At 58.1% G+C, this 14,752-nt stretch overlaps 2 protein-coding genes across 6 annotated transcripts in view; one reads left to right on the forward strand and one right to left on the reverse strand.

Annotated features, from left to right (window-relative positions):
* DSCAML1 (DS cell adhesion molecule like 1) overlaps positions 1-12,270 on the forward strand; it is a 49,919-nt gene extending 37,649 nt beyond the window's left edge. The window contains exons 20-32 of the mRNA XM_063139036.1: positions 2,117-2,270; positions 2,405-2,522; positions 2,635-2,798; positions 3,015-3,113; positions 4,943-5,131; positions 6,133-6,420; positions 6,520-6,675; positions 8,041-8,071; positions 8,612-8,730; positions 9,146-9,298; positions 10,335-10,529; positions 10,751-11,062; positions 11,459-12,270. Of these exons, the coding sequence (XP_062995106.1) occupies positions 2,117-2,270; positions 2,405-2,522; positions 2,635-2,798; positions 3,015-3,113; positions 4,943-5,131; positions 6,133-6,420; positions 6,520-6,675; positions 8,041-8,071; positions 8,612-8,730; positions 9,146-9,298; positions 10,335-10,529; positions 10,751-11,062; positions 11,459-11,925 (2,445 nt within the window). The 3' untranslated portion in view covers positions 11,926-12,270. The remainder of the gene's footprint in view (positions 1-2,116; positions 2,271-2,404; positions 2,523-2,634; positions 2,799-3,014; positions 3,114-4,942; positions 5,132-6,132; positions 6,421-6,519; positions 6,676-8,040; positions 8,072-8,611; positions 8,731-9,145; positions 9,299-10,334; positions 10,530-10,750; positions 11,063-11,458) is intronic.
* CEP164 (centrosomal protein 164) overlaps positions 12,270-14,752 on the reverse strand; it is a 53,227-nt gene continuing 50,744 nt past the window's right edge. For all 5 annotated transcript variants that reach the window (XM_063139144.1, XM_063139142.1, XM_063139141.1 and 2 more), the window contains 2 exons: positions 14,267-14,318; positions 12,270-13,829 (listed from right to left, as the gene is read on the reverse strand). The gene's annotated coding sequence lies outside the window, so the exon portion shown is untranslated. The remainder of the gene's footprint in view (positions 13,830-14,266; positions 14,319-14,752) is intronic.

Genomic DNA, 14,752 nt, shown 5'->3' on the forward strand with positions numbered 1-14,752 from the left:
CAAAGGCCTCTCTGAATGAACACATCTCTCTCTGCCAGTGGAAGGGCATTGAAGGCAGCGCCTGCCTTGGCAGGGAGTTCCAGAGCCCGGGAGCTGCCACCAAGGAGGCCCTGGCTTGCGCTTCTGCCACACGTGCCTTCGAGGGTGGCAGGACAGAAGAAAGGGCCTCTACGTGCCCGCCTTGAACCCTCTGGGTCCGTCTTGCGAACAGGGGCAGCAAGATGTTGCGGAGGCAGGACGTAGCCCTGAACAAGACGGAGACCCGTTTGCTCCCTGTCCCTCGTATCATAACGCAGCTGTAAAACCTTCCCATGGCAAGTGAGGAAGTGTCTCTTCGTTGCTCCGCAGGCCCATGGAAATGGTGGGTTTGGGAGCTCAGCAAGGAAGTGGGAGTCCCTTGGCTGTCCCCTCTGGATTCCTCCTGGGCAGGGAGGCTTGAACAGGCGAGGGATGGAATGGAAGGGCCTGCCTGCCTGCCTGCCTGCCTGCCTGCCTGCCTGCCTGCCTGCCTACCTGTGGGGGTGCAGAGCCTGGAAGGTCAGCAGTGTTGCGGCGCAGGGCTGCCGGTCTCCCCAAGCGGCATCTTCGGGCGCCTTCCTGAGCTCGGCTTTCACCCTCCGCAGCTCTGACCGTCACAGGTGAAGCCACTCTGCTGTCAGGCAGAGAGGTGTGCCAGGAGCGGAGGCTGCCAGGCCCAACTGTCTCTGCCGCTGGCTGGGGGCTGTGCCGTGGCAAGAGTGCAGAGCGGCTCGGCACCTCCTGGGCTGTCCTGCCAGGGAGCCAGGGGCAGCCGGCTCGGGAGCCACCAGGAGGCCGTCCCCAGCACCACAAGCAGATCTGCTGCAGGCTGTCCCCCCCCTGCCCCCCCCTCCCGGGAAGGCCCTTGCTGCTGGTAGAGGAGGAGGCTCGTGCGAGGAGGCCCTGCTGCCCGGCCTCCCCTGGGATGTCCTCCCTGGGTTGCCCTCCAGCTGCCAGCCTTGTGCCCACACTGCGGCACGGGCATGGGTGCGCTTTGCTCTCCTCGCAACCCCCTTTGCTATCCCCCACCCCAGACCCAGCAGTGGCAGCTAAAGCCACGGATAGTCCTCCAAAGTCCCCCGGAGACAACGCCACGTCCCAGGGAGGGAGGGGGGAAGGGTGGGCATGTGGGGGGGGGGTGCTTATCAAAATCTCCTCCTTAGGTTCATTTCAATATCTGAGCCGTTGGTTTCCAGGGCAACCTAATCTTTTCATCAAAGCAACTGGTAAAACCGCTGGGATCCGATATTGTTTCCTTGGCATCTTGTCAAGACTGTCATTTGGCTTAAAAATTATGTATGCAATGCAATATTTATGTTTGCATATTTAAGTATTGGTTAGATTTGAATACTCTGTGTGTGTGTGCATGCGTGCGCGTGTCTCTATCTGAATAGCAACTAGCATATACCACTCCTTGTGCCAAGCACAAGGGGCCACGTCTCTTGCCGTGGGCACAAGCGAAATGCAGGTGTGCCAGTCAGCACTGGTGCCAGTAACGGCGCAGAAGCACCCCTGCTCCAGGCCCAAATGCAAGAGAAAGCCAGGCTTGCGGTGGCAGTAGCGGCTGGACCTATGGCACCCGTTGGCGGGCCAGGGAAGGCCCTCCAGCCCCATAGCATTCACTGGCCCGGTGAGGTCTCTGCCTGCCCTGCTTTGGGGGATTGCGGGTCTGCTGCCCCATTGCCAAGGGGGTGGGATAACCTTCACCAGACCTGATGGCTCTGCCGCTCTAGCATGAGCTGCTTGGGGAGCGGGAGGCATGCTGGCAGGGCTTGGCATGGGCGGAGCCAGGCAGGACGTGCGTCTGGAGCAGCCCGAGCTGCACCTGGGGGGAGGAGGAGGAGGGGGTTCAAAGGCTATTCTTGGCTCCCACTGGCTATCCGTGGCCCCCGGGACCAGAGGGAGCACCCCCTCTGTGCCCCATTGGCTGGGGGCACAAGCGAGGGGGTGGGTGCTGTGGCGCTCATGTCCTGCTTGGGGCCTTTGCCCCCCGTGCGTGGTGGGTTGGCCCCTTTGAGAGCAGGAGCCTGGACTGGAGCGGCCTTTGCTGGCTCCTGCTGCAAGGCTGCGCGTCCGACGTGGTCCCGTTCCCCTCCAGGCTCCCAGTGAGTACGAGACAAGCCCTGAGCAGTTGTTCTATCGCATTGCACACCTGAACCGTGGGCAGCAGTACCTGCTCTGGGTCGCAGCTGTCACCTCAGCGGGACGCGGCAACATCAGCGAGAAGGTCACCATTGAGCCTGCTGGAAAAGGTTTGCAGTAGGAGGGGGAAGGGGCGGGCGCGGGGGGAGGGGAGCCCAGCTTGAGTTTGGGGCTGGGAGGGGGCAGGGAGGAGGGCGGCGCCTTCTCACCGTCCGCCCTGCTTACTGGGCCGCCCTGCTTGCAGCCCCAGCCAAGATCATTTCGTTTGGAGGCACTGTCACCACCCCATGGATGAAGGACGTGCGGCTGCCCTGCAGTTCGGTGGGGGAACCGGTCCCGGCCGTGAAGTGGACCAAGGACAGGTAAGGGTGGGCGGGGAACCGGACGCCCCTGGGCCTGTGTGTGTGGTGGTGGTGGGCAGTCCTGGCAGCTGGTGTGGCGTTCCTCACGGTCAGGGCTCCTCTTCCTTTGCAGCGATGATTCTGCCATCCCGGTGACCGTGGACGGGCAGCGCCAGATCCATGCCAATGGCACGCTCATCTTGCGCTCTGTGAAAGCGGAGGATTCTGGGTACTACACCTGCACGGCCACCAACACCTGGGGCTTTGACACCATCATTGTCAACTTGCTGGTCCAAGGTGAGCCAGAGGGAGGCTCAGGCGCCGGGCTGCCTTCAGGGCAGGGGCAGGGCCGCTGCTGCTGGCGCCTTGCCCAGGCTCTGTATGCAACAGGGCGCCCCCCTTCAGGCCTTCTCTTCCCTGGGGGCTGCCTCTGCCCAGACCGCCAGCTCCTCGGTGTTGTGTGAGCACCCAAGGGAGGGGAGCCTAACTCAACACTTGCTTCCCCTGGCCCAGTGCCCCCAGACCAGCCTCGGCTGACGGTGTCCAAGACCTCTGCTTCCTCCATCACCTTGGCCTGGATCCCGGGGGATAATGGCGGCAGCTCCATCCGAGGTACGTGCAGCTGGGGAGAGGGGAGTGGGGTGTCCCTAGGGTGTGTGAAGTGGTCATTCCTCTGCACTTTGCCCACGCCTGCTGGCCAGCTAGCCTGCAGGACCAGGCAGGACAAAGGAGCAGCAGCCTGGGCCTCTCCTCTACGGGTAGAAGGGCAGCCTTTGGGCTGCTTTGCCAGGGCCCCTCCTAGCCCGAGCCCACTCCCAATCTCTGGGCGCCTTGGGGGCGTCATTGCTGTTGTCCGTCAGCCCTGGCTTGCGGCCTGGCACTCTGGCACATCCGAAGGGCTGTCAGCCTCCTGGTCTTCTCTGGCCAGAGCCAAGCATACGGGAGGTGGTGCCGGGCGTCCGGCCTTCCTTGGGAGAGCTGAGCAGTGCTGGGGCAGAGGGAGGGGGCTGTGCCTCTCTTGCCCTTGGGGCACTCCTCGAAGGGAGGGGTGTGAGTCTGAGAGGAGGCAGGTGTCCTGGGTTCTGCCTGCACGGGGCTCTGGGAGGGCAGGGAGGTCCTAGCTGGCCAGGGCCAGGGGAGCCGGCGTGCCACCATCTCCCCTGGGCGCAAGGACCACGTTGGCCACTGTCCACGAGGGCTTCCCTGTGTCTGAGCGAGGGCTTTGATTAGGGATGGTTCTTGGTGCCTTCCGAAACCAAAAGGAGGAACAGCATCCAAGCCTGGTCAGAAAAAGGGAGAAACAGGCTCTCAGAATGCAAATCGTTTATTTTCACAAAGCCCTTTGTGAAAATGGATTATTTGCATCCTGAGAGCCTGTTTCTCCTTTTTTCTATTGGCACCTCCCCCCTGCCCTGCCCTGCCCTGCCCTGCAAGGAGCCCTTGCCCCATTGCCAGCTCATCCCCCTGAGGGCGTCTAGGCAGTGGTGAGGGGGGCAAGGGGCAGGCTTGAGGCCGGGCTGCCTCCCCGCAGTCTGCCTGGCTGCTGGGGGACCTCCTGGACTCTGCGCCTCCTTCTCCGTGTCCCATTTCCCTGCCCTCCGCCTGCTCCGGAGTGTTCCCAGGGAAACATCTGCAGACCCAGGAGGAGGAGTGGGAGAGGGATGGCGCTTTCACGCTGCAATTAATTAAAGGCATGGAAGTAATTACAGGCCGGTCTCCCCAGCCAGCAGCCCTGACTCCAGTGGCTGGAGACGTTTCCTTTTAATTGGATTAGAACAACGGAAAACAGCCAGCTCCACCCCAGGCCTGCTGCAAGGCAAGAACCACGTGCGAGGGGAGCCCAGGGCCTCTCCCTGCCAGGCAGGGGCTGCGCGGCCAGAGGCAGCTGGAGGGGTGGGCAGGCCTCCCGGTGCCAACTAGGAGGCGGGCACGCGCTGCTGCCTGCCTGAGTGGGGACCGCTCCGAGGAGCTGCAGGGCGGGGGTGGAGTCGGTGAGGGCCAGGTGGGGAGAAGCCAGGGGCAAATCCTTGCGGCTGTTGAGGGTGCAGGCTGCCAGCCCCTTGGTCCATCCAGCCCCGTATTGTCAACACTGGCGCCGGCGGCAGCGGCTCCCGACGTTTCCACACTGGCAGGCTTAGTCCCACTCAGTCCTCTGCCTTCTTTAGGCAGCGGAAGGTTTCAGCAGTCCACGCATTGAGCTGGACAAATTTGGAGAGGGAAAGCCCTGCGGGCTGTGGACACTGCTGCGTGCATCATGTGGGCATTCTCTGTGGGGCTGCAGGCAAGGGAGATCTCAGAGCAGCTGTACAGCAGCAGCCCCCACCCATCGCCGCCTGGGGGTGGCCCCAGCCCTCCCCAGGCTTGCCTGCTCCCCAGCATCCTGTGGGGCAGTCCCTTTGCCACATGTGCCCATTGAGCCTCCTCCTCCTCCATCCCTACAGGCTTTGTGCTCCAGTACTCCGTGGACAACAGTGAGGAGTGGAAGGATGTGTTCATCACTTCCACGGAGCGCTCCTTCAAGCTGGAGAGCCTGAAATGCGGGACTTGGTACAAGGTGAAGCTGGCGGCCAAGAACAGTGTTGGGGCCGGGCGCATCAGTGAGATCATTGAGGCCAAAACCCACGGCAGAGGTGATTCGGTGGCCCAGGGAGGCTGGGCAGGGGCAGGACTGCTGGTTTAGGCAAAGGCTGGAAAGGGAGGCCCTGGGAGGGGGCATGAAGACGTGGAGGCTTGGAGGTTCTTTTCAAAGAAGGATGGGAGGGTGGAAACCCAGGAGGAGCTGGGAAAGAGCCGGAGGGAGAGGTGCCTTGGCCAGGGCTTCTTGCACAAGAAATCAGGGCAAAGACACTTGTTTGAATACAGGTAGTGATGGGGCGAATATCCCCCTGGGCCTGCGAGGGCAGTGGACACCCCTGCATCCGGTCCTCCCAGGCCCTGACAGATGCATTCGGCGGATTTTCACCCCATCACTGCCTGGACGACACAGGGGCACAGCTCCGGGTGGAACTCAACTCACATCTGCCCTGAGCTGCGTGTGCCCTTTGTCCTTTCCCCTGCTGCGGTAATGGCCGCCACTGTGGAGGGAGAAAATACACATTTCCCCCAGCTTTCGGGCAATTGCGTATTTCTCTCCCCCCTCACCGCCCCTGCTGATGGGGGCCTTGAAGCCCCCACTAAGAGGACGTTTAAGGCCCCATCGGTGGGGGACAGGGAGAAATGCTTAGTAAAGCCCCCTCTTTGAGGGAAAATTGAAGCTTATTGCAGCATTTTATGTTTACTTAAGTGCATTTCTAGACCTCTTGAATGGGAAGACACATATGATTTTGAAAATTATGACAGCAAAACTTCCAAAGGAGCAAAAGCAAAAGGCCAGTAAGGGGACAATCACAGTTGCATGTTGTGTATTTCGCCCATAATGGCTTCCAGTCGGATACCGAGATTCCAAGGGGGAAAGACAGGTGACCCACGTCAGATCCATCGCAAGCAATCCTGGCCCGGCTCTTTCTGACCCCCACTTGCTGGCGGCCTCTGGCCTCACCAGGCAGCCTCCCGGACTGTGCACAGCTGTGGCTCTTGGTGAGCTGCTGCATGACCCAGCAGCCCCTGCTGCCCTCTCCTTCCCCCCCTCCAGAGCCTTCCTTCAACAAGGACCAGCACCTGTTCACCCACATCAACTCCACGCACGCCAGGCTGAGCCTGCAGGGCTGGAGCAGCGGGGGGTGCCCCATCCTGGCCATCCTCCTGGAGTTCCGGCCTAAGGGCACCTGGGTCTGGCAGAGCCTGCGGGCCAATTCTTCCCATGAAGTCTTCTTGACGGAGCTGCGGGAAGCTACGTGGTACGAGCTGCGCATGAAGGCGTGCAACAGTGCCGGCTGCGGCAACGAAACCATGCAGTTTGCCACCTTGGACTACGACGGCAGTGAGTGTGGAGGACGGGGCTGGGAGAGCGCAGGTGGGCTCAGGGAAGCTGGCCCAGGTTTGGGCCCAGGCGGGGAGCTGAGTGCCTGTTCTGTGCCAGGTACCATCCCACCCATCAAGTCAGCCCAGGGGGAGGGCGACGACGTGAAGAAGCTCTTCACCATTGCTTGCCCCGTCATCTTGGCCACGCTGGGAGTCGCGCTGCTCTTCGTCATCCGCAAGAAACGGAAGGAGAAGCGCCTGAAACGCTTGAGAGGTGAGCAGGCTATGGAGTTTCCCTTTGGAGCAGCCCTGGAGAGGAACTGCAGGGAGGGAGAGGAGGGCTGTGTGTGGGTGAGCCACAGGGCTTGTGGAAATCAGAATAGCAGAGTTGGAAGGGGCCTACAAGGCCATCGAGTCCAACCCCCTGCTCAATGCAGGGATCCACCCTAAAGCATCCCCGACAGAGGGTTGTCCAGCTGCCTCTTGAAGGCCTCTAGAGTGGGAGAGCCCACAACCTCCCTAGGTAACTGATTCCATTGTCATACTGCTCTAACGGTCAGGAAGTTTTTCCTGATGTCCAGCTGGAATCTGGCTTCCTTTAACTTGAGCCCGTTATTCCCTGTCCTGCACTCTGGGAGGATTGAGAAGAGATCCTGGCCCTCCTCTGTGTGACAACCTTTTAATTATTTGAAGAGTGCGGTCACGTCTTCCCTCAATCTCCTCTTCTCCAGGCTAAACATGGGAAAGGGAGCTGACTGCCAAAGTAGCTCTTTAGGGAAGAGCTGTGGTTTGAGAACTGAATTCCGACATCTGGGCTGTGAAGGCGCTGGGGGTGGTGCCCGTTCCAGAGTGTGCAGCTGCACCAGTGGTGCATGTAGGCTGGAGGTGGAGCCCTTTGCATGCTTGATGGAGTTTGCAGCCCTCTGTGGACAGTGTGGAAAGGGCTGGCGCAGAGGTGGCTTCTAGGCCGTTCTCCACGTTGAGCTGTCTCTTTGCACAGCCAACTCAAACGAGGCTGAGCCTGTAACCGCTCTTGTTTTTCTCAGCTTGGAGTTTAGAAATGGCTGCATAGTTCTGGGGGGGGGGGGGAGAAGGAGTAGTATGATGTCACTGCCCCCATAGCTGGTAGGGTGTTTGTCTGCATCCTTTTCAAAGTGTGGAGCCCAGAACTGGACGCAGCACTCAAGACAAGGAGTAACCAGGGCCGAATAGAGGGGAACCAGGACCTCATGCGATTTGGAAACTAGACTTCTATTAATGCAGCCCAAAATAGCATTTGTTTTTGCAGCCCTATCACACTGTTGGCTCATATTCATCTTGCGATCTACAACAATTCCAAGATCCTTCTCACTTGTGGTCTTGCTGAACCAAGTATTCCCCATCTTGCAACTGTGCATTGAACTTGGCATTTATCCCTATTAAATTTAATTATGTTGTTTTCAGCCCAGTGCTCCAGACTATCAAGTTTCTGTCTTCCCCCAGCCAAGCAGCTAAGGGCGAGAACCACTGGGTGTCCTGTATGTCCTCCCCAGCAGTTCAAGGCCTGGAGGCGCAGCCTGTCCAGGGGAGAGGGCAGGGTTTGCTTCGGCCACACAGCTGGGCTGCCCGCTTATCTGCTTCTGCTCTTTTTCCTTTGCAGATGCCAAGAGTTTAGCTGAAATGCTCATCAGGTGGGTAATGGCAGCACTCCTGCTCCCCAGGGCCCTCGGTGTGGGCTAGCATGAGAGTGAGCAACTGGTAGCCCTCCAGGTGCTTTGGCCTCAGCTCCCATCAGCTCTAGCCTGCAGAGGGAATAGTGAAGGGTGTTGGAGGCAGGGACATCTGGCAGGCCACAAGCTGCCCACTCCTGGCTGAGCAGCTGAATGTCGGACAGGCACACTGGGGGCCTTTAGCCAGAAATGCTTATGCAAACTGGGGGTGGGGGTGGGAATCCCCTAGATCCTGTTACATATATGGAGCCTTCGCAGTTGAGCTAGAGAAACCAAACACACACACACACACACACACACACACACACACAGTCTCTCTCTCCCTTTTCTGGCTGCTCATCCAGGCATCCCGGAGCAGAGTACAAGAGGCTGGAAGCGTTTGAGTGCTCTTGGCCCTGGTGGGGATGTGGGCTCCTCTGCCTCCATGGCATATGGGGGTGGGTGAGTCGTGCAGCTTGTGCCTCATCACTGATCTCTTTTGCCCTCCCATCTCCTTTATAGCAAGAATAACCGGAGCTTCGACACGCCCGTGAAGGGCCCCCCGCAAGGCCCTCGGCTGCATATCGACATCCCCCGGGTCCAGCTCCTCATCGAGGACAAGGAAGGGATCAAGCAGATTGGTGAGGTGTCTCCCAGGTCCTGGGCAGGAGCCAAATGCTCATTGCCACCCTCACAGGCTTCCCCAGGGTGTCTTCTTGAAGGGCTGCAGCCTAAGGAGGGGGGCCACAGAACATCCGCCCGCCCTGCCCGCGTCTCACTGAAGTGCTGCTCTCCCTGGTCAGAGCCGGTCCCCCTCCAAAGCGTGGTTCCCTCGTGTCCACAGAGCGGCTGCAGCTCAGGGTAGAGCAAGCCGTGTGTTTCCGTTCTTTCAAATAGCAGCGCTGCCAGGCCCATGGGGATGGGAGTAGAAGAGCCCTGGACCCTTGGATGAAAAGCCCACTGTGAGGCTTGGACGGTTGAGAGCAGGCGAGCTCCCAGAAACGGCTTTCTCACAGTCTTATTGCAATGCAAAGTTTCTGACCTTCTGCCCTACAGGAGATGACAAAGCAACCATCCCAGTGACTGACACAGAATTCAACCAGGCTGTGAATCCCCAGAGCTTCTGCACAGGCGTTTCCCTGCATCATCCGGCACTCATCCAGAACACAGGCCCCCTGATAGACATGTCCGATATCCGTCCCGGCACCAGTAAGTGCTGCAAGAGGATCTCAGCAGCCAAGGCCTCTGCTCCAGCCAGGGCCGGCCCAAACAGGAGAGAGGCCGCAGGCCACCCGTTTCCAGAGCAAAGACCTCGGAGCTCCAGGTTCACTGGACCTGGGCTGATATCAGGAGCAGGGAAGCGCCTTCCCAGTGTTTTTCACATGGGTGCTCCAGGAAGGCACAACAGATGCACAGGGCTGGAGTGGGCACAGCAGTCCCAGAGGGCCGAAAGGCTTCGGTTAGTTCCTTCTCCCCAGCCCAAATCATGTGTGAGGGAACGTACAAGAAGAGAAGCACTTTGGAAATGCCAGAGGCGGGCTGAGAGAAGTACGTTTAGCCAGGAGTGTGCAGATGCACATGCAAAAAAAGCAGAGGGGCTGCAGCCAGGAGGTAGAGATCAATGTTCCCCCACCCCACCTTAAGCATACTTACTTCTTTATTGGTGTATTTATGTTACTGCACCATTAGAGAAGTTCCCTGGGTTGCTCACAAAGAAATAGAACATTATAAAGCAAAAGTGATTACATCTAAACGAAGATTAAAAACTCCCAGGCTAATGTTCCTGGAACCTAGGATCATCCAATGCAGCTCGGTGGTGGGAGATTCAGAAAGACAAAACTTTATACACTACTTAAATTCGCTACCGCATGATGTAATGGTGGTCACCAACTTGGATGGGTTTTAAGGGGGTTTAGACGAATTCATAGAGGTGAAGGCTGACAATGGCTACATGCTACCCTCAGCATTGCAGGCAGCCTGCCTGCCTCTTGAGTACCGGCTGTGGAAGAACATGAGCTGGAGGGTGGCTTGCAGGCTTCCCAGGAGCACCAGGTTAGCCGCTGTGGGAGCACGATGCTGGACAGCGGAGGCCTGGTGATGGTCTGCAGCACTGGGGAAATGGAAGGAACAGCAGCGAGAGGCGGGAGCTGCGCCTGGGCTGAGGCGAGGATCGGAGGTTCTCGCCTGGGAGTGCTCATGTCTGTTCCCAAAGCCCAAGTGGCCTTGACCCTCTCTCCTCTCCCAGATCCAGTTTCCAGAAAAAGTGTGAAGTCTGCACACAGTACCAGGAACCGATACTCCAGCCAATGGACTCTCACCAAGTGCCAGGCCTCCACCCCAGCACGGACCCTCACCTCTGACTGGAGGACCGTTGGGTCACAGCATGGCATCACTGTGACAGAAAGCGACAGCTACAGCGCAAGCTTGTCCCAGGATACAGGCGAGTGGCGCTGAGATGATGGGCCTCAGAGCACGCCGCGTCTTCCCGGGCTGCTGAGCAATACACACCCTCCTGGTGTTGTGCCCACACAATGTCCTGCTGCCTCCCCCCCCCCCCCCGGTTGCCTTGACCACATCAAGGAAGAGGCGACTGGAGTGCCCTGGCAGGGTTCAAGCGGTAGGCAGGCTCTGTAACGCCGTGCTCTCTCCTTGCTTCCGCAGACAAAGGGCGGAACAGCATGGTGTCCACGGAGAGCGCCTCCTCCACCTACGAGGAGCTGGCACGAGCCTATGAACACGCCAAGCTGGAAGAGCAGCTGCAGCATGCCAAGTTTGAAATCACCGAGTGCTTCATCTCCGACAGCTCCTCCGACCAGATGACCACAGGCACCAACGAGAATGCCGACAGCATGACGTCCATGAGCACCCCTTCAGAGCCAGGCATCTGCCGCTTCACTGCCTCTCCTCCCAAACCACAAGACAGCGACCGCGGCAAGGGCGTCGCTGTGCCTATCCCTCACCGAGCAAATAAAAGTGAGTCTTTGGCAGCCGCTCGCTGCCTGCCTGCGTTCCCCTCCTGGTCCCAAAGACCACAGCAGCGCCTGTACATGCTAGACCCGCCACTGGCGAGGGTCTCTGAGAAAAAGCTGCCCTCCTTGCGCCCAGTGGCAAAGAGCTGGCTTCTGAATGGGCAGTCCTCTGGCACAGGATGCCTCAGGGGAATACCTTTTTCTTTCTTTAGCATGTCATTTCCTGGAGAAGTTTGTGGGAGAGTTTGAGTACTTGCAAGGTCTAACACGTCCTTCCCCCAGGGCGGTGGTGGTGGTGGTGGTGCAGTCTCAGGGGGAGCACGCTGTGGCTTGCGAGGGGGGAGGGAGGGGAGTCACGGCGGAAGCTGCCAACATGCCCCTCTCTTTCTGCCTTCTGCAGGCGATTATTGCAACCTGCCTTTATACATGAAATCCGAAACGTTCTTCCGCAAGCCTGACCTTCACGAGCCCTGCCCGGTGGTGCCGCCCCGCGAGGCCTCCATCCGAAATCTGGCTCGGGCCTACCACACTCAAGCCAGGCACCTGACCTTGGACGCCAGCAGCAAAGCGGCAGCGCCTGGGCCCCATGTGAGTGCGGCGGCCACAACGACCTTACCTCAGAGAACTCTCGCCATGCCCAGCTCGGCAGGTGCGGCCCCTGCCGCTGCCGCCGCTCCTGCCCCCATCCCTTCTGCCCCTGCGCCAGGCACTGAGGCCCCACCTGCCGCCACTGCTGAGCCACGCCTGCCCCCCCATACCAAAATGGGGGGGTCCAGAGACTCGCTCCTAGAAATGAGCACGTCTGGTATAGGGAGGTCGCAGAAGCAGGGAGCCGGCGCCTATTCAAAGTCCTATACGCTGGTGTAGCAGTGGACACAAGACGACAGAGACTTTGCTCTTTTCCTGAATTATTTATATTGAAATAAAAGACGCTCTTGTACAGAATGGACTTTTTTTGTATAAATCAAACTATTTTCTTCTTCTCCAAACTTGAGGGTAAAAACCAACCATGGGGCAAAGCGTTGAGGAGTTCTTTTTTCCGAAGCTTTTGCTCTCTGTTTCACAACGTCTCGGAAGAGGGCACCGTACTCAAGGGTGTGCCCGCCCGCCCGCCCCCGCCCACTTTCCCTGATGAAGCAACCCCTGTAGGTTTTGAAGAGACTACTTTGAGACAATGCATGTTGTTTTACTGTTTGGAAAACCACGGGACTTGCTTTAAGTTGCATCTGCCTCTGTGTTAATACCTTTTTCTATAAAAACAAAAAGCCAGCGCAGTGTGCAATAAAAGTTATGTTTCTATAACAACAGAGCCCTTTGTGTGGGGTGGGCCAGACCTAGAAGAGAATGAACATGACCGTAATGCGGTCAGCCACATCCTGAAGACAGATTCCATGTTCCCACCGACCAGGTGGAACGTGGAAAAAGATCTGACGAAAAGCACAATTTCACCCGACAGTTAAGCCTGAGCAACAACTGCCCATTACTTAGCAAGACAGATGCAGCGCCTAGAAAAGAGCAGGGACATGCCAGGACTCGAAGGCTTTATAGGCCCCTTCCAACTCTACTCTTCTATGATTCTCTGATAGGGGCACACTAGGGCAATGAAACAGAGACTCCACTCTCTCAGCTTTCTGCTGGAGTTTCTCAGAGTCTGTCGCCCCCCCGAGGCGCATCCTGTAATCACACATTTCATTGTGAAGTATCCTGCAGGTCACATGTCACACGTTAAGCTGTTCATAATTTTATACATAAACTTCTTAAACACCAAACATTTTAAAATTCTCTATGTATAATGTGTCCTTCTGAAGTGCCATTTTTCTTTCTAAAACACAAAGCAAGTAAAATCGGAATTGTCTCCTGGAGATTGGGGCAGAGAGGCCATGGGCTGCAACTCGCCTCTTGCAAGCAGAGCCAGCTCTTCCAATTGAAGAGGGTCGTTTTTACTGAGGGTGGGGCAGAGGCCCCCAAGTCTTCGGCTAGCTCTGTGTGCCAGCACTGAGTCTGTGCATGGCACAGCACACCCAGAGACAGCTGCGGTGGGGTGGAGGGGCAGGAAGAACGTGCAGAAAAAAGCAGCGCAAGTGAGTGGGGCTCCTTTCCCAAAGAAAGGTTCCAGCACAGGAGTTCCTCTTCATTAAATAGCACCTGGAGGCCTACCCCCTGCGCTATGCCTTACCTTCCTTCTGGAAACTTCTGTGTCAAAGCACGCCAAAGCATTTAGCCTCACCTGCTATCGCTGTACTATACACCTCTTCCCCCGACCCCCAACGCCATTGATAGGGCTCTGTGCATAAGCACCCATTTGCATCGAAACCCCAACCCTCATCCAAGACTGAGCCAAAAGTTCCCACTGAAAGATTGCCTGAGCCCCAGCCACTAGCAGTAGCCCATCTTGCCTCCTCCCCACAGTGCTCGTCAGGTGCGCAGGGCCTCCGGAAGCCAATTTAGAAATCTCAAAACATGTGCAAATGATGGTGGGGAAAGTCCAAGAGACTCTCCTACACAAGAGAGCTGCCCCCAAAGACTGCTGAGCTGGCCATGGGGCGAGCCCAACCGCACCAGCGGTATGCGAGAAGAGCGCCGCTCTGCTGTTCCACCTTGAACGAGCCATGCAGTCCTTGATTTCAAAGCAGCCAGGAGTTGGGATTGGTTCTACTTTCCATGCTTGTGCTGCTGGTATTTACGATAGTGAGTCTGGATAGTCACCGCTGCCCTCTGGGTGGGATCACTCAGCTCCTCGCTCCCACTGCTGGGCACAGGGCTGGAGTCACCTAGGAAGGCACGGAGAAAGCGACTCACTAGGGCAGCAGGGCGCCCCCAGCGAAGCCCAAGCGCCCCCTCCTGTTCAGAAGCCTCCCTGGGCTGAAACCAGGCCAGACCTGAGGGAGAAAGCGGCGCCCGCCCTGCAGCCACTCCCCCTGCCACACTGCCCAGGCGGCTCACCCTCTCTCATCCGATTACTGTGCAAGAGGCAGCGAGAACAGCCGCTGCAAAAGCCTATTTGCTCAGGACGTGACTTTGAACAGGCGCTGAGACTCCCAAGGGCAGGGGAAATCGGCCCACGGGAGAGGCCTGTGCATGGCTGGAGTGCCACATTGGCTACAAGAAGAGCCAACGTGGCACTCAGATGGGGCGCCTGCTAAAGGGGAGGAACCCTGCCCCCGTCCCCACGCATGCTGTGTCGAAATGCCACGTGCAGAACCCTCACCTCTTCGCCCAGTGATCCCGTAGATACTGTTGTGCCGAGAACTCACCCCTTTCTAAAAAGATCAAGAAGCAGAGTTAATACAGAGCCCCATAGAAGCCACGCCGGCGCCAGCACAGCAAGCCCGCCACTGGCTGGGCGATGCTCCAGGAGAAGCCAGGAGCAGAGCAGAGGGGGGGCAGCCCCACCCCTTTTAATTTATTTATTATTTATTTCATTTATTACATTTATATACTGCCCCATAGCCGAAGCTCTCTGAGCGGTTTACAAAGCGGGCGACAGCTGCCTCAGACCGCAGAGGCGTCCGGCTGCTGTCATGGCTAACGGCTTCTGGGAAGACTTGCCCATGAATGAATCCAGGGATAGGCGACCCCCGACCCCCCAACATTTATGCCGGCAGTAACAAACTGCTGATCCCCCCTCCCCTACCCAAATTCAGCAGAGCAGCCACAAGAGTGCAGCCCACAGGGGAGCCACCAAACCCTGCAA

This window comes from Elgaria multicarinata, chromosome 12 (assembly GCF_023053635.1).
Source record: "Elgaria multicarinata webbii isolate HBS135686 ecotype San Diego chromosome 12, rElgMul1.1.pri, whole genome shotgun sequence".
Classification (NCBI taxonomy): Eukaryota; Metazoa; Chordata; class Lepidosauria; order Squamata; family Anguidae; genus Elgaria; species Elgaria multicarinata.